The 19671-nt window shown below is 57.8% G+C and overlaps 1 protein-coding gene across 2 annotated transcripts in view; it reads left to right on the top strand.

The window, feature by feature from the left end:
• Window positions 1-19671, top strand: part of PRDM15 (PR/SET domain 15) — a 69061-nt gene that overhangs the window by 38606 nt on the left and 10784 nt on the right. For both annotated transcript variants that reach the window (XM_087418056.1, XM_087418057.1), the window contains exons 12-21: window positions 1626-1793; window positions 3208-3302; window positions 5989-6120; window positions 7870-8004; window positions 8914-9077; window positions 10013-10092; window positions 10493-10612; window positions 17218-17349; window positions 18946-19029; window positions 19453-19628. In XM_087418056.1, the coding sequence (XP_087274182.1) occupies window positions 1626-1793; window positions 3208-3302; window positions 5989-6120; window positions 7870-8004; window positions 8914-9077; window positions 10013-10092; window positions 10493-10612; window positions 17218-17349; window positions 18946-19029; window positions 19453-19628 (1286 nt within the window). The remainder of the gene's footprint in view (window positions 1-1625; window positions 1794-3207; window positions 3303-5988; window positions 6121-7869; window positions 8005-8913; window positions 9078-10012; window positions 10093-10492; window positions 10613-17217; window positions 17350-18945; window positions 19030-19452; window positions 19629-19671) is intronic.

Consider the following 19671-nt stretch of genomic DNA (forward strand, 5'->3'; position numbering starts at 1 on the left):
ACGGTGGGCAGCGTCTGGAGATGCTGTGGTTGTCACAACTGGCTGGGGGCAGGTGTTACTGGCGTTTGGTGAGTGGAGGCCGGGGATGCTGCACAGCATCTACAGTGCACAGGACAGCCCCACAACAGAGTGATGGGCCCAAATGTCACCAGTGCCAGGCTGAGGGCCCTGGCGGTGGGTGTCCTTAGATGAGCCCCGGGGGCTCCACTGTGCAGCAGAATGGGAACCCCGGTCAGATCCATTGTAGAAAATGGCAGCTTTGCGTGTGGCCTCAGGGATTTGTGTACTTGGCAGACATTTACTGACTCCCGGAGCCGGTCAGTGGGCTAGAGCCCAGGGCCCAGAAATGAGGATGACACGGTGTGTCCTCAGGCCCTTGCTCTGGAGGGGACGCACACTGTGACTCATGCCGTCATGCCCACCTGCATCGGTGACATGGGGAGCGAGAGGAGGGGAGGGCAGCTCTGCTGGGCATCAGAAGGACTGAGTGTTCTCGGGATTGGCGCTGCAGGAGGGCCGGGCAGTGAGGGCTCCCTGCTGGGGCTTGTTTAGGTGACAGACCCATGGACAGTTACATGTCCTGGCAGAAACAGGGGGGCAGGGAGGGAGCGAGGATGACTGGGGGTGTGGGGGGGGGTGGGGAGTGAGGGGGAGGTTGCTGTAGGGGGAGAGGAGCAGGGCAGAGAACAAGGTTGAGAGAGCACTGGCTAAGGGCCTGAGCTGGGTGTGAGGCCCTGGGACCCCCTAAACCAAGGGGGAGGCCAGGTGCCCGGGCAAAGACAGACATTGGAGGAGGTGCCGCAGCTGTGCAGGTGCCCCGTGACCCGCTGTTTGCACTCACCCCGAGAGGCCTGGGGCTGGGCTGGAGGGCTCAGCGGGGAGCCAGGAGGGCCGAGTGGGCCCTCAGGGGCTCCTGGAGAGAGCAGGGTGGGGACTGTCAGAGGCCCCTGTGGGGCAGTTTGATTAGCCGCCTTTGAGGAGGGACCGGAGGTGAGGCCAGGACACGGATGTGGGTATTTCTGGAGGCTTTGCTGTGGGTATGGGAGTGTGTGAGAGAGTGTGTGTGTGGCTGGGGTTGTGAATGGAGTGGAGGGTGTTCACTAAAGGGGACCTGGGAACAAGATGGTTTTGTTTGAAGGTGGGAGAACCTGGGGATGTTTGTGTGCGTGGGGAAGGAGCCTGTGGAAAGGGAAGTGGAGAGAAGGGACGGGTGATGGGTGGGCTGCCGAGGAGCAGGTGGAGGGCTGAGCCTGAGGCTGGAGGAAGTGGGGCGGGGGCTGCAGCAGGCTGGAGGCGGCGTGAGGGCCCAGGACACGTGGTTCAGGCTCTTTCCTTCCGGGGAATCACCCCCAAATGCTGCACAAGATGCCTGACGCGGGGGAGGCGGGCTGGGCATGGCTTGGTGGAGAAAGGAGATGAGCTAGGTGTTTGCCGTCACGTTGAGAGAGCCTGGTGCTGGGGCAGAGGCCACAACAGCACAGGTGAGGCCTTTTCCCGGCCGTGTGGTCCTCGTGCATCCCTGCCGTCCCCTGCGCCTCGTTGTCACCCCCACGGCCACGAGGTTGAGCCTGTATTGGACATCATTTACCTGAAGGTCGCTGTGTGTTTGCTTGCTTTCCGGACAGACGACAAGACGTTCCAATGTGAGATGTGTTTCAGATTCTTCTCCACCAACAGCAACCTCTCCAAGCACAAGAAGAAGCACGGTGACAAGAAGTTTGCTTGTGAGGTCTGCAACAAGATGTTCTACCGCAAGGACGTCATGCTGGACCACCAGAGGAGGCACCTGGAAGGTGGGCGCCCCTGCCTGGGGGCGAGCTCCCCGGGGCGGGGGTGTGGAGCGGGCGTGCCCCCTGTGCCGCGGGGAGGGGCAGCTGTTGACACAGCCTCTGTGGACACAGTTTGGCGATGCTGCCATCTGGTGGGGCATCCTCCGGGAGCCCGGCTCAGGCACAGAGAGGTACCGACGGGGGGTTAATAGTGTCGTGTGTTCACGGGAACAATTGGAAACGTCCTGCACATTCCACAGTGGGGCAAGAGTTAAGAAAACTGGACTCTTTGTAGGATTGAGTGTGATGGTCATTTAAAGCAGTTTTTCAAAGAGTTTTTTGATATTGTGAGAAAATGCTCTCAATATGACAGAGAGGAGGGAAAAGCACTATATGAAATTGTGTGTCAGGTACGCTTTCAGCCGTGTGCATGAAGCAGAAGGTTCCAGGTGGATGCTGTTGGTGGGGCCGTGAGGGATTTCTCCCTCATTGCTCATACTCTCTGTGTTTCCTCTGGGGCTCCTGATGGCCCGTGCTTTCGTAGCAGCCTTGGGGTACAAAAAGGCCGCCTGTATTTTACAGCATCTTACAACTGACACGTAACTCAGATCATTTTCCATGAGAATAAACCAATGCTCTTTCTTGGTTTTCCCTTTACGTTGGAGCGTAGTCTACACCCCAGCTTCAGAGCTGGTGCGCTTCGTGCCACCAGGAACCCTTTAGAGAAGGATGTGTTTGTTTCATGTGCAGCTGGCCGGGCGTTGTTTAGTCCAGCTCTGTATTCACACCGTGTTATGCAGGAATGTCCAGGAACAGGTCAGCGGTGCAGGAAGAGATCATGAGAAGTGAATTTCTCTCTTTTCTTTTGTCCAAAAGTAGCCTATTTACACAAACTTTTAAAAGTCTGTTTTGATCCCAATAATGAATAGTTATGTCTTAAAACCATAAAAATTTTATTATCATCTAACTTTTCACCTTGATCCCAGCTCGACTGATGTAATTTGAAGGATGAATGCTCGTATCTTTTTAATAAAAAATGTCTGCCTACGTACAGGCATCTCTAAGAATCCTACTTGTGCCTTGAGTCTTCAGATTGAGCACAAATACCTTCTTTCATATAGCTCATTATAAGTCTTCCACATTATGAAATTTAAAACACTCGCTGCCCGTGTATTTCCAAATGTCTCAGATGCAAGAACCATGTTACCGCATCCCGTGGGCGTGTGTCTGTCTGTCTGTCTGCTTTCCCCGGGAGTCTGGGTAGGAGCAGCGCTTGGTGCTGACATGTCCTGTACGAGTGACCACTCACTTGTTTGTCCCACCCCCGTGGGCACCTCGGTCCTCCCGTCCAGCTGGAACCTCCCTGGGCTGATGTAGAAGCTGCCCGATGCTGGCATGTTGTGTGTATTGACTGTGCTCTTGGGGGCGGGGATTCCAGGAGTGAGGCGTGTGAAGAGGGAAGACCTGGAGCCGAGCGGGGACAACCCGGTCCGCTACAAGAAGGAGCCGTCGGGGTGCCCCGTGTGCGGCAAGGTAACGCCCCGCGCTCGGGTCCGGGACCTGGAAGGCAAAGCTCATCGTTTCTTAAGTTAAAACTCAGACTCCACTCGTTGACCATCGAGGGGAAAGAAGGTTTAGGGTAAAAGTGGACCCTCGGTTGTCTTTCGCTGCAGTGTCCGCTCATTTCACGCCCTTGTCATTTTGGTCTCTGGCCGTTGAGATGGGTCTTGGGGGAGGAGCCTAGGAATAAGTGTTCCTCCTTCCCAGCCAGTCTTCCCTTCTGCCACACTTCTCCACCTACACCACTCCCAGTGCTCACACTCTGCTCTTGAGCATCTCTGAGACGGGTCCCTCTGGTGGAGGACCAGAGCAGAGCGCACTGAGCAAGCTGGAGGTCTAGGGCTTTAGTTTGCCCCATCAGGGCTGGTCTCCCGTGGAGCATTTCTAGCGAGAGCACTGACGACCCATGGCCACGGGCGCACTGTGGCACGTTCAGTGGATGCTGGCGCCCCCTGAGTGAGCAAGGCATGACGTCACCCTTATGAGCAAATCTGTCCAAGGTGGGCCGTCAGAGAGGGCCAACTCCTGAGCAGAGCCACTGGACCCTGAACGTCCAGAAGCGCATTGCCTGTCAGGAGCCCGCAGGGTCGCAATCAGCAGTGCGGCCATTCGTCAGCACTGTGCTGGGAACCCCGTCCTGGCACTGCCGTCCAAGCCACGTCAGGCTGCCACATAAAATAGTGGTGTTCTTTGCACACGAGCTCCATGGTCTTGACTCAAGTGTGGTTGCTTGCTCCTCAGACTCACCTCCTACGACTCGGAAATTTGCCCAAGTCGGCTGTGTCCTCAGGACTGGAACTTGTGTCCATCACAGTATGCAGAGCACGTGCTGCAGAGGGGGAGTTGCAGAGGGGCTGTCAGGTGGTCTCTATGCCACCATGAGAGGGGGCAGCCATGACCGCCAGCCTGTGTTTGGATATGGCTGCCGAGTGTGTCTCAGCCACGCACAGTCCACGTGAGCCGCATGGTGCTGGGGCCTTGGAGCCATAGTACACCCTCAGCAGTGCCAGTTCCAGACAGTGAAGAAGTGAAGGCTGTGGGCGGATGGCCAGCTGTGACTCGGCCCAGCCAGCCGGCACGTGGCAGCATTGCCAGATCTTTTGACCTTTTCAAGAGAAAACGGAAATATGTGTTTTTATGTGAAATTTCCTGATTTTTTTCAAACCAGAAAGCGAGCAGGTCAGCAGGGTAGTGTGGCCTGTGGGCCCCACGTTGGGCCTCTGACTTAGAGCTGTGGGTGTGGGGCTGGTGAGGCCAGACGGGCGGCGGGGGGCGCTGGTGCAATGGAGCATACGCATGGGCCCAGGTGGCCAGGCCTAGCCGCTCAGGGGGCGGGAGTGGACAGAGCCTTTGCCGGTGTCCACGTGTCCTGGTCATCCTGCCCGCTGGGACGGAGCCTGTGCCCCGTGTCCACATGTCCTGGTCATACTGCCTGCTGACTGCTGGGACGGAGCCTGTGCCCCATGTCCACATGTCCTGGTCATCCTGCCCGCTGACCGCTGGGACGGAGCCTGTGCCCCGTGTCCACGTGTCCTGGTCATCCTGCCCATTGACTGCTGGGATGGAGCCTGTGCCCCATGTCCACGTGTCCTGGTCATCCCGCCTGCTGACCGCTGGGACGGAGCCTGTGCCCCGTGTCCACATGTCCTGGTCATCCTGCCCATTGACTGCTGGGATGGAGCCTGTGCCCCATGTCCACGTGTCCTGGTCATCCCGCCTGCTGACCGCTGGGACGGAGCCTGTGCCCCGTGTCCACATGTCCTGGTCATCCTGCCCATTGACTGCTGGGATGGAGCCTGTGCCCCGTGTCCACATGTCCTGGTCATCCTGCCCGCTGACCGCTGGGATGGAGCCTGTGCCCCGTGTCCACGTGTCCTGGTCATCCTGCCCATTGACTGCTGGGACGGAGCCTGTGCCCCGTGTCCACGTGTCCTGGTCATCCTGCCCATTGACTGCTGGGATGGAGCCTGTGCCCCGTGTCCACGTGTCCTGGTCATCCCGCCTGCTGACCGCTGGCTCTGGGGCAGTGCTGACACCATGTCCCCTCCATGCCTTTGGGAGGTGGTGTGTGTGAAACCACCAGCTCTGCGCTCTCTTTCAAGCACGTTTTATCCTGTGACATGCTCACTGATATTTAGGGAGGGTCTAGGCAGGTGGCGAAGGAGCGTGAATGTTTCTAAAACAGTTCTCTGCGGCTTCCAACAATTTTTTTTCTTCAGCCCTGTCTGCCTCAAGAAACAGAGGTGTTGGCTGCACCTGCTCTCTCTGTCCCTCCCCAGGAGGCCCATCTCCCCCTGTTGAGTCAACTTCCCACCCAGCCTCCCAGGCCTGTGGTCCCAGGCTGTCAGCCCCAAGTCACCTGAAAATCTTGAAGTGCCCCAAGAAAGCGTTAGCCTTCTGTTCCTTGAGAATCACTTCCCTCATTCATCTCCCACGCGCTCTCCTGTAATTCTGTATTGTAACGTAAGCACGAAGGGAAACGATTAAGCAGGCGATCGTGGTTCTAGCAGCGAGTGATGAGGTGTGTCTCAGACAGTGAGGAGTGGTTGGCACTCACACTTTGGGGGCAACTGACTGCGTTTTTTGTGCCCGGTTGGGGTCTACCAGGCGAAGCCCGGTGGTGAACGGCTTCCTCCTGTGCCGGCTCCTCTGCCCACAGGTGTTCTCCTGCAGGAGCAACATGAACAAGCACCTACTGACCCACGGCGACAAGAAGTACACCTGTGAGATCTGCGGGCGCAAGTTCTTCCGCGTGGACGTGCTCAGGGATCACATCCACGTCCACTTCAAGGTCGGCCAGCATGCCCTCTCCCGGGTAGCTCTCACGGAGGCGTGGCGGGCCCCGGGGTCAGCTCCGCCGGGCCACGCTGCCTCTCCTCAGACGGATTCTCAGGTCTACTTGCTGCGTCTCACGCAGCCCTGCAGGGCTCGCAATAAAACTCCCCCACGCCAGCTGCTTCCCAGAGAAAGAACAAGGATGGGTGTGGGTTTGCTTCCCTCCCTGCCCTTGAGGAAGGTGAGGAGTTGGTGGGAGCTTGGGGGGCAGTGAGGATTCGGGGCCATCATTAAGAGCGGGAGAAGTACCGATCCAGGGAAAGAACAAAGAAATGACAGGCGGTGCCGAGGCCCAAATGAAGATGGAGAGCACTCACCCCAGACACGCCCGCCGCAGCTCAGCGCCTGTTCTCAGGCAGCTCGCAGCCCCCCGCATAGGGTGGGATTTCGGTGGCGGGTGTGAGAGAAAGTGGGGGCAAGCACGAGAGTGCGGGAGGCTCCCCAGTGCAGGGGCAAGCCACGTGGACGAAGCTAGGGTGGAAGGAAGAGCCTGAGAGGGGCCGAGAGCCTCGGGGGAGGACTGAGACCTCTATGGGACCCTGCTATGTCCAGCTGGGACCTGGGGGCACCAGTCCTGCAGCCTTTCTGAGCCTCCACTTCTCTGTAAAACGGAGGCCCTCAGACCTGCCACGGAACGTGGGCTTCCACGAGGATTAAAGTAGACCCAATGGAGAGGAGGGACCTGGCAGGTCTGGGTGCCCCCGGCTGCGTGGCCCCTAGTCAGATACTTGTCCTCCTCGGGCCCTGCTCTTTCGAAACGGTGTTGCCGTTTCTTTGCTAATGGAAAATAGGGAAAAGGACTCGTTTGGAGTGGAGGTGAGACAGTGGAAGAGGAGAAATGGAGCAATAGGCCTTTGTGGAAACCTGTGCTTCAGGACAAGAGACAGGATGGTGAACTTGCCAAAGGAAACCCTTTACCCTCCCAGAATCCTAAGTGTTGCTAAAACTGAGACTTGGCCAGCACGGCTGCGCCTCCTGGCAGCCTCTGCTGGAACGTGGGCAGTGGCCAGGAGAGTGGACGACAGGCCCCCGCGGCCATCAGAAGGAGCTGCTAAGACAGGAGCAAGCCACCCCGCGTAGCGAGCCCTCCTCCGTTCCACCCGCGGCTGCTGTGTCCATGAAGTGCTGCCTCCCCAGCTCCTGGGCCAGCCCCCACACAGCTGCTCATCCTTGAGCTTTTCTAGCCTGTAGCATGAGTATTGAAGTGTTTCTTGCAGTCCTTTCCAGAAAAGTAAATGGAGCTTCAGGGCGATCCTAGCCAGCTCGCAGGGAAAGAGGCCTTAGAGACCACTGATCCTGCCCCATGGGCAGACGCCACTGTCGAGGCGGGGGAAGTCAGGCGTTCCCAAGTCCAGGCAGTGCTCAGCTTGAACCCAGGGACCCAGGGCAGAGGCTTCTGTTGACTTTGCTGCCCCTGCCCTCACCCCGTGTGGGCGTCACAGAATTATCTGGATGTAAGCGGGGCCTGGCGGCTCTCGTCAGGGAAGTAGGGTGTGCACGGGTGACCCAAGGGCGCCTGCCCAGTGCATCGGCCCAGTGTCTGTCCCACAGGGGACGCGTCCAGTGGGAGCTGGGTGGGACTCCTGCACGTCAGAGAGGCGCTGCCTTCTCCACGTGGCGAAGCTCGTTGTTGCCGTGGCATAAACAACTGATTAATGCTTCCGCCGAGCGGGCTAGAAAGCAGGTGTTGTGACTGTGTCTCCAGGACATCGCGCTGATGGATGACCACCAGAGGGAGGAGTTTATTGGCAAGATCGGGATCTCCTCAGAGGAAAACGATGACAATTCTGACGAAAGTGCAGACTCGGAGCCTCACAAGTACAGCTGCAAAAGGTGTCAGGTAATGTGACCGCCCTGCCCTTGGCCACTGGCATGCGGCGTCTGGAAGGAAGTTCGAACTGCAGGGCTGCTGCACCTGCAGAGGCTCGGGCTCCATCAGGCAGGGGTGGCCCCACTCACCTCGGCCGGGTTGCCAGGCCACAGACGTCCTGGAAGGCTGTCCTATGTCACGTGGCCCCTGAGGGATGGTAGATGTGGGTGTCACCACTGTCACATGGACCGCCATCTGAGAACCAGCCTCCTGGCTGGTCCGCACATGGCAGTGTGGCTGACGGGTGGGGGACCCATCTCTGGCCGGGGCTTCTCTCTCCTCTCCTCCCCTCTCCCCTCCTCCCCGCAGGCCCGGAGCCCTTCCCCATGGCCTGCCCCACACGGAAGGGGCTTGCTGGGAGGGGGCGGTTTTGTTTCCGAGGGGAGCCGTGCTCCGAGTTCTCAGCAGCTTGCTATAAGAGCGGCAGCCCCTGCATCGGGCTCCACTGCTCGGAGCACTGGAGTTCACGCCCTGTCGAGTGCAGGGTTCTGTGTGCTCCGTGAGCGTTGGCACCTGCATGCTCATCAGGGCAGCCGGCCATGCACCTGGCCGTGCACCTGTCACGGCCGTCGAGTGTGGGTGAGAGAGAGGAAGGTCAGGTTGGGGGCAAGGGGAGAGCTCAGGGCGCCAGCCAGTCTGGAGGGGAGGCTGGGGAGGCCAGGAGGTCCAGGAGGAGCCGGAGGTCCAGGAGGAGCCGGAGGTCCACTTCTTGGACTCCCTTCACTTGGTGGTTTTGCCCGGCGCTGGCCCTGCCCCTAGGAGGCCCTCCCTCTGCTGCCTGGGTATGGGCTGTCACCAGCGTCTGTGGCACCATGGCAGCGCCGTCCTTAGCTCCGGGGCTGGGCCTGTGTGCAGGTGTGAGCAGTGTGCCGTCCACAGCTCACCTTTGGCCGGGGGAAGGAGTACCTGAAGCACATCATGGAGGTGCACAAGGAGAAGGGCTACGGCTGCAGCATCTGCCACCGGCGCTTCGCCCTGAAGGCCACCTACCACGCCCACATGGTCATCCACCGCGAGAACCTGCCGGACCCCAACGTGCAGAAGTGAGGCTGGGGCTCAGAGTCTAGAACGGTGCCAGGAGGGAGGGCGCATTTCCCTACAGAGAGGCAGGTGCTCGAACGAGAAGGTTCCGTCTCCTCTGGGAGCCCCATGGCTGGGTCTTTGGGGAAGCACACTTGCCTCATTTATTCTGTGCTTCTTCGGTCGTCTCTCCTGGCTCCACACCCTCCCGCCTGGACTCACGGCATGAGGAAGTCACATTACAGAAAGATAGTGTGGTTATCAGCCGGCCCACAGAACAACCGGACCCTTTTTCCCCACAATAATTAGGTTTCCTGAGTGCCAGCCCTGCATCTGGCTACAGCCCAGAGTCAGTGCTGTTTGCACAAGCAAGTGGGTGAAGGGTCCTCTTAGAGGCTGGAGTCATCTGCTCAAGCTGCCATAACAAAGTGCGCAGACAGGGCGGCCTGAACAATACAAACGCATTGTCTCAATTCTGGAGGCCAGAAGTCCTAGATCAAGGTGTTGGCAGGGCTAGTTCCTTCTGAGAGCTTCTAAGATTCAGAGGGAGGGTCTGTTCCAGGCGTCTCTCCTTGGCTTAGACGTGGCCATCTTCTCCCTGTGTCCTCATATGGTCCTCCATCTGTGCATGTCTCTGTGTCCAAATTTCCCCTTTGTATAAGGACACCAGTCATCCTGGATTAGGGCCCGTGCTAATGACCTCATTTTCACATAATCTCCTCTGAAGACCCTGTCTCCAAATAAGGTCACATTCTGAGGTGCCGGGAGTGAGGACTTCAATATGTGAATTGGGAAAGGGACACAATTCAGCCCATAATGGAGGCTAAAATCTCTGTGTCTTCTGTCATCCATGTAGCACCTTTACCTATGCTGATAAAGGTTCTTAGGGAAGGTGGACTCTGCCGCTGACGGTCCCCCGAGGCTGCGCGGCCCATCCTTAGGCGCGTGTTTGTTTCAGGTACATTCACCCGTGCGAGATCTGCGGGCGGATCTTCAACAGCATCGGGAACCTGGAGCGGCATAAGCTCATCCACACAGGTACCGTGTTGCTGCGGGACGCGGGCGCCGCGCTGTGGGGGTGCCCAGCGCCCTGGACCCGCCGGGCCTTCTCCGCCCGCTGCGTGCGCGAGCGGTCACGCATCGCCCCTGCCGGTGCGTTCTGCTGCTGTCTCGGCCTCGCCGGTCCTGGTCATCCGTGCCGCCACTTCCACTCCCAGCACGGCCCCTCCCTGCCCCGTCACCCCTTCTGGGTCCTTGGAGACCTTCTATTTGCCAAGGAGCCCAAGAGGAGGTTCCGGGGGGGGACGAGGGAGGGTGGCTCCGTCGTCCCGTGCTTCCAGCTGTAGCCGAGGCCGCGCTTCTCTCCCGGTGAACGGCCCCGAGGCGGTAGCCGCGGGTGCGGACTTGCAGGTGGGCAGTCTCGGTGTTTGTGTTGCAGGGGTGAAGAGCCACGCCTGTGAGCAGTGTGGGAAGTCCTTTGCCAGGAAGGACATGCTGAAGGAGCACATGCGCGTGCACGACAACATCCGCGAGTACCTGTGTGCCGAGTGCGGGAAAGGTGCGTGCGTGTCGGGGTCCAGACGCCCAGGTTGCGGGCAGAGGCGCGCGGCTGCGCTGCCGGCCACTCGGGGCCCCGAAAGGTGGGGCGAGCGCCACCCGGCTCGTGAAAACGTGAAGGGGCCGCCAGGCCGTGTGGGAGGTGCCCCAGATCTAAGTAAGTTCGTAAGAAGAAACTCGACGTGAGGAAGGTACTCACGTGAGGGACCTAGAAGGTAAAGCAGCCCAAAGGGCAGAAAGACACGGTAAATTCAAGGCACACTAAGTCATTTTAAAACTGGGGAGATGGTGCAACATATACCTGCTGAAAGTACAAAATAATTCTAAGAATCACCAAATGGTCTGACTGTGGATGCAAAATCCTCGGCTATTAACTGCTACCAACTAGAACCAGCCATGTATTAAGACGGAGACTTACTGTGACCAGTGATGACTGTGACCTTTATTTTAATCTGGTGAAATAATAGTAAACCTGTTAATAAAATATCTCACATCAGTAAGTGAAATAAAAGAACATAATCCCAAAACATGGTAAAATTTTAACCCATTTATGTAAAAAAAAAAAGAAAAAATCCATGAGGCTGGCCCAGTGGTGTAGTGGTTAAGTTTGCATGCTCCACTTCAGCAGCTCTGGGTTCACAGGTTCGGATCCCGGGCGTGGACGTACACACTGCTCATCAAGCCATGCTGTGGCGGCGTCCCATATAAAAAAGTGGAGGAGGATGGGCACAGATGTTAGCTCAGAGCCACTCTTCTTCAGCAAAAAGAGGAAGACTAGCAACAGATGTTAGCCCAAGGCCAATCTTCCTCACCAAAAAAGAAAGGAAAAAGAAAAAATCCAAGCTGTCTAGAAGGCTTGGAGCACTGGATCTTTCTTTGGCAATTTGAGGCGTCTACTGGTGCTGTGCGCAATGGAGAGCAGCAGGCCCACCCTCAGTCAGATGGGGGCAAGTCAGGTTTATCTGCTTTGCCATTCGGATCTCTTAAAAATTTGATATTGCATAAAGATTTTATTTTTTCTTTTATTTGGTTTTTAAAATTAAACAGAAAAGTCTGAAGAAAACACAAATGCTCCATGATTCCACTCACCGGTTAGCCCTCCTAGCACACATAAATAAGATGACATGCAAAAAAGTTAACAGAATTAACTGCAGAGAAAAGCAGAAAGTGAGACGCTCCCTCCCCCAGCCCCCCGCTCCCCTCCCCAGAGGTGACAGTTTCTTGTCTGTCCTCCAAAATAACTGTGCAGCCTGTAGATTGTTTTATTGAAAAAGTAACACAGGCACCTAGCCAAAAAAATTTTTTTTTTAAATAACACAAATGGATGCGCAAGATAAAGTTATTCCCATCTCAGACCTTGTTAGGCTCTTGTTAATGTTTCATGGGAACATTTCTAGCAGTTTCCATGCACGTCTTATCTTAGTGATGGCCACGCTGGCTCACGCTCCCTTGGCAGCCCCCAGCTTTGCCCGGGCTCTTCCAGCCCCTTCGCCACGTGCTGCCGCCTGCCCCTCTGGCTGGAGGAGACTGGAGAGCAGGGTAGAGAGGGGAAGGGTCGGGGGTGGACAGGTGTGGTTGGGCCGTGCCCCCCAAGTGGGCAGGGAGAAACCAAACCTGGCTCCCCCGGAGGGCCTGGCAGGGCGGTTGCTGAGGTCAGAGCCACATCTTATCATATACATTTTTATATTTGAAATATATTTAATATTTAGCTTCATGATTTCTTTCATGAATTCTGAATGCTTTAATAAATGCTGGGATGAATATTTGGGTGACCGTATTTATTTCACATAATCCTAAAATATTGGTATTGTCATTTTGCCTTCATATTACAGTCACTGCATATTCAAGCAAATGCTTTCTTTCCATACCTTGCTTTTCATTTACTTAAAAATCCATCAGGGGCTGGCCCGGTGGTGTAGTGGTTAAGTTCATGCACTCCGCTCTGGAGGCCTAGGGTTCACAGGTTCAAATCCTGGTGTGGACCTATGCACCACTCATCAAGCCATGCTGTGGCGATGTCCCATATACAAAATATAGGAAGATGAGCACAGATGTTAGCTCAGGGCCAATCTTCCTCAGCAAAAAAAAACACAAAAATCCATCAGAGATCTTTTCATATCAGAACAGGTAAATACTGCCCTAATTTTTCTCTCAAAACCCTGAGAGGATTCCATCCTGTGGATTCCTATAACCAGATCCTTTTATTTATATATTAAAGGTTTTTTTTGTGCAGTCTTTTATCATTAGAAATGATGTTGCAGAAAATGCTCTTGCATATTATTACTTTACATTTTTTCCCAGAAATTCTAGACCTGACTGTGGACTCATTCAAGTGGGAGGCTGTTAGAAGTAATGAGAGTCCTGTCACCTGGCAGCAGGGGGCCAGTGTCCCCCACCCGGTGGGTTTCTGTGTACAGCAGTAGTAGCTGAGGATACACAGGAAAATATCTTGTTCAGAATGACTTCATGTACCATGAAATTCTCAGGGCGAATCTTGGCGGGACAGCTGTGTGACCTGCGTGAAGGAAACCACCAGGCCTTAAGAGAGATAAGACGGGGAGGCCCGTTCCAGGTTTGGGAATTCTGAGTATTTAAACAATATCTCTTTTCCCAAAGTAAGTTGTAAATGTGATGCAGATTGATTCAAAATCCCAATAGAGCCTTAAAGTTTCCACCATGTGGCCATCATGTGTATTTTAAAGTGTTCACAGGTGTTTTTTTTAAATAGAAGGAGAAACATGAATGTCACCAACAGTGGCTGTGATGGGGAGGTCAGGTGAGGGGTGAACTTTGTTGTTTTTCCTTCTGTGCGTTTTCTTTTTTTATGACCATGCATTATTTTTGTGATTGAGAATAAGTTCATCTTAGATGCATAGGGAACAGAGGTGCTGGTTTGTTGCAGGACAATAAGGACCAGCTCCCTTCTGTACATTTACCCACTGGGTAGTGACCCTGAAGTGACCATCCCACCAAGGGTCAGAGCCAAGATGCCGCTGTGCCAGACGCAGCCCGGGGGAGCAGCCAGGGCTGGGAGGGGGAGGAGGCCGGCACGCGCACGGGCTTTGGGTGGGAGTGTACATTGGTACCGTTGGGATGAGCAGCTGGGCGAAGTTAGCTGCAGCTAGAAATGGATCCTGTTTATTTGTAGTCCAAGATCTATTTGCAGCATAAAGATGTGTATGAGCATCTACTGTAGTATTGTGTGTGTCAGAGAACAGCTTGAAACACTGAGGGACTGATTACATTGGCCTCAGGGCCTTTGTACTGGCTGTTTCTCCCACCAGGAATGCTGTTTCCTCAAGTAGCTCTTGGCCTCTCCCACACGTCTTCCAGGTCACTTTCTCAGATGCCTCATCTGAGGGACCCCTCACACCCCCCTGATGAGCCAGCATCCCAGCCACCTCCACTCCCTCCGTCCCCTCCCTGCTCTCTCCTGCTTCTCTTCACCCTTCTCAGGGGACACTTTGTCCCTCCCGTGAAGCTGGGGACCTTGTTTGGCTCCCTGCTCAGCCTCTGGCGCCTGGAAGAGTGCCAGCCCGTGATAGGAGCTCAGGTGTCTGTTAATCAACAAGAACAAGCCATGGGTTGTATTTACGTTGAAAGCAACATGACGGGCAGGCTTGTACCGGCTGGGCCTGATGTGGAGGCAAGTGACAAACCATAGGGCTGGCCGAGGTGGTGGAGAGCGGAGGGTCCGGGAGGTGTGAAGCTGCTCCGAGTGTGGGGCCAGAATGCGCTCAGCAGTGTGCCCCCAGGTGGCTGGAAGGGCCGGACTGCTGGAGCCCCGTCCTCTGTGCTAACTTCTCATCTACTGTAGTTTTTTTTTGCTGAGTGTGTGTGATTTTTTTAATCAAAAAGATTAAAAATAATTTTTTAGGGGAAAAACACTCTTCCGAAGTCGGTGGTAGGCCCACACATGTCCTGCCCACCCGGTGGCCTAGGAACCTCTCTGTGGGGACAAGACAGGTCATGTCAGGGACTCCTGCTCCCCTGCTGGCTCATCCGGGCCAGTTCTCAGGAGCGGTTACTCATGAGCTGGGTGAAGGTCACCTCCCATCGACTGGACACAGGGTTTCCTAGGTGACCTTGTGGGGGGCTGACGACCGCTTAGGAGAGGACCCTTTTCAGGCACGGCAGATCTCCCACTGCTGTCGTGAAGGCAGTATGAGTGGTGGTCTGACTTTGTGCCCACCCCCTGTGTAGGCCCCCAGGTCAGTTCTGGGTGGCAGTGAGCAGCCTCTTGCCTGGGTCCACTTGTGGCCTGTGAGACTGGACGTGTCTGCCTAGTGCTCATGAGCCGCTGCCCACCCTGCCCTGCAGTGCCCCTTGCCCCCGCCAGCCTTGCCTGCACAACATTGCTCCCCTAGTGGGTCTCCCTGGACTAAGACCCTCGGCCACTAATTCAAACCCTGGACCAGGGTTGTCCCTTCTCCACTGGCTGGAGTCAGTGAGGTGTCGGCACAGGCTGGCTTTGCTACATTAATCTAAAGGTAGGTGGAGAGTCCGGCTTAGACCACAGAGCATCATGTCACGTGGGCTTATTCCTAACCTCAGTTAACATTTTACATCACCAAGATCAACAGGAAACCTCAGGAGACTTGTAGGCCACCTACCAGATGATTCGATTGGGTCACAGTGGCAACATTTGGACACTTGCTGATAGGTGTGTTGTTGTGAGCACTGACCCCAGGGCTGGGCCAGCACCTGACCAGATGAGCTGTCTAGATGTCACAGTAAATCCCTAAGGGCTTCTGAGGGCACAACTGCCCACCTCACCGCTAGTGGAGGGGTCCTCTCCGACAAGCCCCCACACCCCGTCCTTCTGCACTCACAGAGACCTGTGCCTGCCCTGGATCTGGGGCACAGGCACTGTGCGGGGTCCAGGGCGTGAGCACTCTGCGGGGTGTCCAGGTCGCGGGGTCAGGGGCGGGCGCTTTGCGGGGTCCAGGGCGCGGAGTGGGGCGCCGCCACTGTTGAGGGTCCGGGGCGCGGGGTGGGGCGTGGGCACTGTGCAGGGTCCGGGGCGCGGGGTGGGGCGCGGGCACTGTGCAGGGTCCGGGGCGCAGGGTGGGGCGCGGGCACTGTGCAGGTTCCGGGGCGCGGGGTGAGGCGCGGGCACTGTTGACGGTCGGGGGCGCGGGGTGAGGCGCAGGCATCGTGCAGGGTCCGGGGCGCGGGGTGGGGCGCCGGCACTGTTGAAGGTCTGGGGGGCGGGGTGAGGCGTGGGCACTGTGCAGGGTCCGGGGCCCGGGGTGGGGCGCGGGCACCGTGCAGGGTCCGGGGCGCGGGGTGGGGCGCAGGCACTGTTGACGGTCCTGGGCTCGGGGTGGGGCACGGGCACTGGCCAGGGTCCGGGGCGCGAGGTGAGACGCGGGCACTGTGCAGGGTCCTGGGCGCGGGGTGGGGCGCGGGCACTGGGCAGGGTCCGGGCGCCGCACTGTGCAGGGTCCTGGGCGCGGGGTGGGGCGCAGGCACCGTGCAGGGTCCGGGGCGCGGGGTGAGACGCGGGCACCGTGCAGGGTCCCGGGCGCGGGGTGAGACGCGGGCACCGTGCAGGGTCCCGGGCGCGGGGTGGGGCGCGGGCACCGTGCAGGGTCCCGGGCGCGGGGTGGGGCGCGGGCACCGTGCAGGGTCCTGGGCGCGGGGTGGGGCGCGGGCACCGTGCAGGGTCCGGGGCGCGGGGTGAGACGCGGGCACTGTGCAGGGTCCTGGGCGCGGGGTGGGGCGCAGGCACCGTGCAGGGTCCTGGGCGCGGGGTGAGACGCGGGCACCGTGCAGGGTCCTGGGCGCGGGGTGGGGCGCGGGCACTGGGCAGGGTCCGGGGCGCCGGCACTGTGCAGGGTCCTGGGCGCGGGGTGAGACGCGGGCACCGTGCAGGGTCCGGGGCGCGGGGTGAGACGCGGGCACTGTGCAGGGTCCTGGGCGCGGGGTGGGGCGCAGGCACCGTGCAGGGTCCGGGGCGCGGGGTGAGACGCGGGCACCGTGCAGGGTCCTGGGCGCGGGGTGGGGCGCGGGCACTGGGCAGGGTCCGGGGCGCCGGCACTGTGCAGGGTCCTGGGCGCGGGGTGGGGCGCAGGCACCGTGCAGGGTCCGGGGCGCGGGGTGAGACGCGGGCACTGTGCAGGGTCCTGGGCGCGGGGTGGGGCGCGGGCACCGTGCAGGGTCCGGGGCGAGGGGTGAGACGCGGGCACCGTGCAGGGTCCTGGGCGCGGGGTGGGGCGCGGGCACTGGGCAGGGTCCGGGGCGCCGGCACTGTGCAGGGTCCTGGGCGCGGGGTGGGGCGCAGGCACCGTGCAGGGTCCGGGGCGCGGGGTGAGACGCGGCCACTGTGCAGGGTCCTGGGCGCGGGGTGGGGCGCAGGCACCGTGCAGGGTCCGGGGCGCGGGGTGAGACGCGGGCACCGTGCAGGTTCCTGGGCGCGGGGTGGGGCGCCGGCACTGTGCAGGGTCCTGGGCGCGGGGTGAGACGCGGGCACCGTGCAGGGTCCGGGGCGCGGGGTGAGACGTGGGCACCGTGCAGGGTCCGGGGCGCGGGGTGGGGCGCGGGCCCCCGGTGGCTCTGCGGGCGGCCGGGGCCGCCGGCGCGCTCACTGCCCCGTGCCCGCAGGCATGAAGACCAAGCACGCGCTGCGCCACCACATGAAGCTGCACAAGGGCATCAAGGAGTACGAGTGCAAGGAGTGCCACCGCAAGTTCGCGCAGAAGGTCAACATGCTCAAGCACTACAAGCGCCACACGGGTGAGTGCGCGGCGGTGCTCCCGCCTCCGTGGCGCGGGCCAGAGCCGCTCTTCACTTTCTTTAGCTCCAGGGAAGCCCCGGGTTTCCGAGCGAGCGAGCGAACCTCCCGGGGTGCGGGGAAGCGGCTGCGTTTCTCAGGGAGCTTCCCCTCCCGGCACGCGCTCCGCTGCAGCATCGCTGCGCGCGCGCACAGGATTCCGGGTCACTGCACCGCTCGCTGTGGGGTGTTGGGCGAATTCTGCGGGGTCTGCACTGTCCTTCATCCCACTCAGCCATTTCTCTGCGGGAACCTGTGCCCCAGAAATGATCAGACAGGGGCCCAGAGACGTGTGCTCAAGCTGGCATCACGTCATTGTCTGGGACAGAAACACTGGAACATCTTAAGTGTCCATCAACAGGGCAACGGCTAAATTGCGGTGTCTCCACCAAAAAGAACACCGGATTGGTTAAAAGTGATGAGATGTACACGTTAATTTACATAGAAGTTCATGATGATACACTAGGAGAAAAAGCCTGTACAACCAATATCAGTTCATTTTTTATGAAACATTTATATAAGGATAAACGTGTGTGTGTGTGTGTGTGTGTGTGTGTGTGTATTGAGACAGAATTAAGACAGACATCAGAACTGAAGGAAGGTTATCGCTAGGTGACGGAGTTGTGTCTGCATATGACATTTCTAGTGGGAGCCTCTACGTTGGTTCCGTGTCCTTCCCAAAGTGGACTTAAGTCCTGCCACTGCCTGGCCCAGCTCACCTGTGCGCCCCCCTCCCTCACTGCCCCCACACAGGTCTGCTTTGGGTCCCCCTGGACTGCCGGCCCTGATGTCACTGGCTGTCCTCCTCTCCCTGGAGAAGCTCATCCAATATTCACTTCACCTTTTCTGGGACACTTTCTTGCTGCCATGGACGGGGTCACATGTCACCTCTGGGTTCTGTAACTCTCCGAGCTCTGCCCTCTGCACACCAGCCACTGGGGTGTAATGACCTCTGTCCCTGTCTGTCGCTCTGCAAGCCATGGTGAGCCCAGGGCCCTGTGTATACACGGGGCTTGATAAATACTCACAAGACCAAGTTAGGTGGATCTTTACAATCACTTGCCTTGTTTTCATTTTGAGGGAAACCTTTGTTTAAAAGGCGTTCTAAGGGTCCACCTTCATGTCACTTTGGGGAGTGACACAGTCTGATGGCTTGATGCTCGCTCGCCCAGTTGCAGGCGAGCAGGCTGATCGCCCCAGACTGAGTGACTGATTTGAACATCAGGACTGGGATGAAGATGAACCCTCAAAGGTTCATCAACATGGCTCTGCCTTCCCTTGTCATGAGCTGTGGAGAGTAAAGCTCATTGAGTCGGATTCTGCTAACTGAGACTCTGGCAAACCCGTGGGCCCTGGCCTGAACCTCACCTGGCCACCTGCGGGAGGGTAAATTTTTAAGCCACAGTTTTCTGGTTGAGTGTGGGAATGAACGTCTACTGTCTGTTGTCTCCTGTAGCCTCTATAAATACTGAGACATGTCAAGGACGAGACAGCTTCTGTGTGTAGTTAAATTGAAACAGTTATGAAACACGTGAAAGTAAGGGTGACTTTTTCTGCAGGGATTAAAGATTTCATGTGTGAATTGTGTGGAAAGACTTTTAGTGAGAGAAACACGATGGAGACCCACAAGCTCATCCACACAGGTAAGCAGGTGCAGCCTGAAGGAAAGTTCGAGGCCTCACGCCACGGTCCCTGTGACACCATCTCTGTGTGCAAGGATGGGAACAACCAGGCTGTGATTCTGTATGGTAGACTTTGTCAGAATTTTTGGTGCTGTCCTGCCTCAATGGTGGCCCCTTGCCCCCTAAAAATCAGCCCACCACAACTTTCAAATATCCATTCTTGAATTTTCAAATATTGGAGTAGTGACGTGGCTCTGTGCTTCGTGGGGAGGAGCCACTCTCTTAGTTGTCTCGGCCAGTGCTGCTGTTCCCGTGGCTGACCTGGCAGACGACCCCTGCGGCATGTGCAAAGGGTGGGGCACCCTCCTTGGCTGTCCTGTGGGCTGTGGGATGACCCCACTCATAACCTGTGCTTGTCTCTTCCTCCTCTGTGTGTGTGGGAAGTGGGCAAGCAGTGGACGTGCTCTGTGTGCGACAAGAAGTATGTCACCGAGTACATGCTGCAGAAGCACGTGCAGCTCACCCACGACAAGGTCGAGGCGCAGAGCTGCCAGCTGTGCGGCACCAAGGTGTCCACCAGGGCCTCCATGAGCAGACACATGCGGCGCAAGCACCCAGAGGTAAACCTGGGGCGGGCGCGGGGGTCCTTCTGCTGCTTGGAGA

The sequence above is a fragment of the Ceratotherium simum genome, chromosome 27 (genome assembly GCF_057802395.1).
Source record: "Ceratotherium simum simum isolate JZ-2026a chromosome 27, ASM5780239v1, whole genome shotgun sequence".
Taxonomy (NCBI): domain Eukaryota; kingdom Metazoa; phylum Chordata; class Mammalia; order Perissodactyla; family Rhinocerotidae; genus Ceratotherium; species Ceratotherium simum.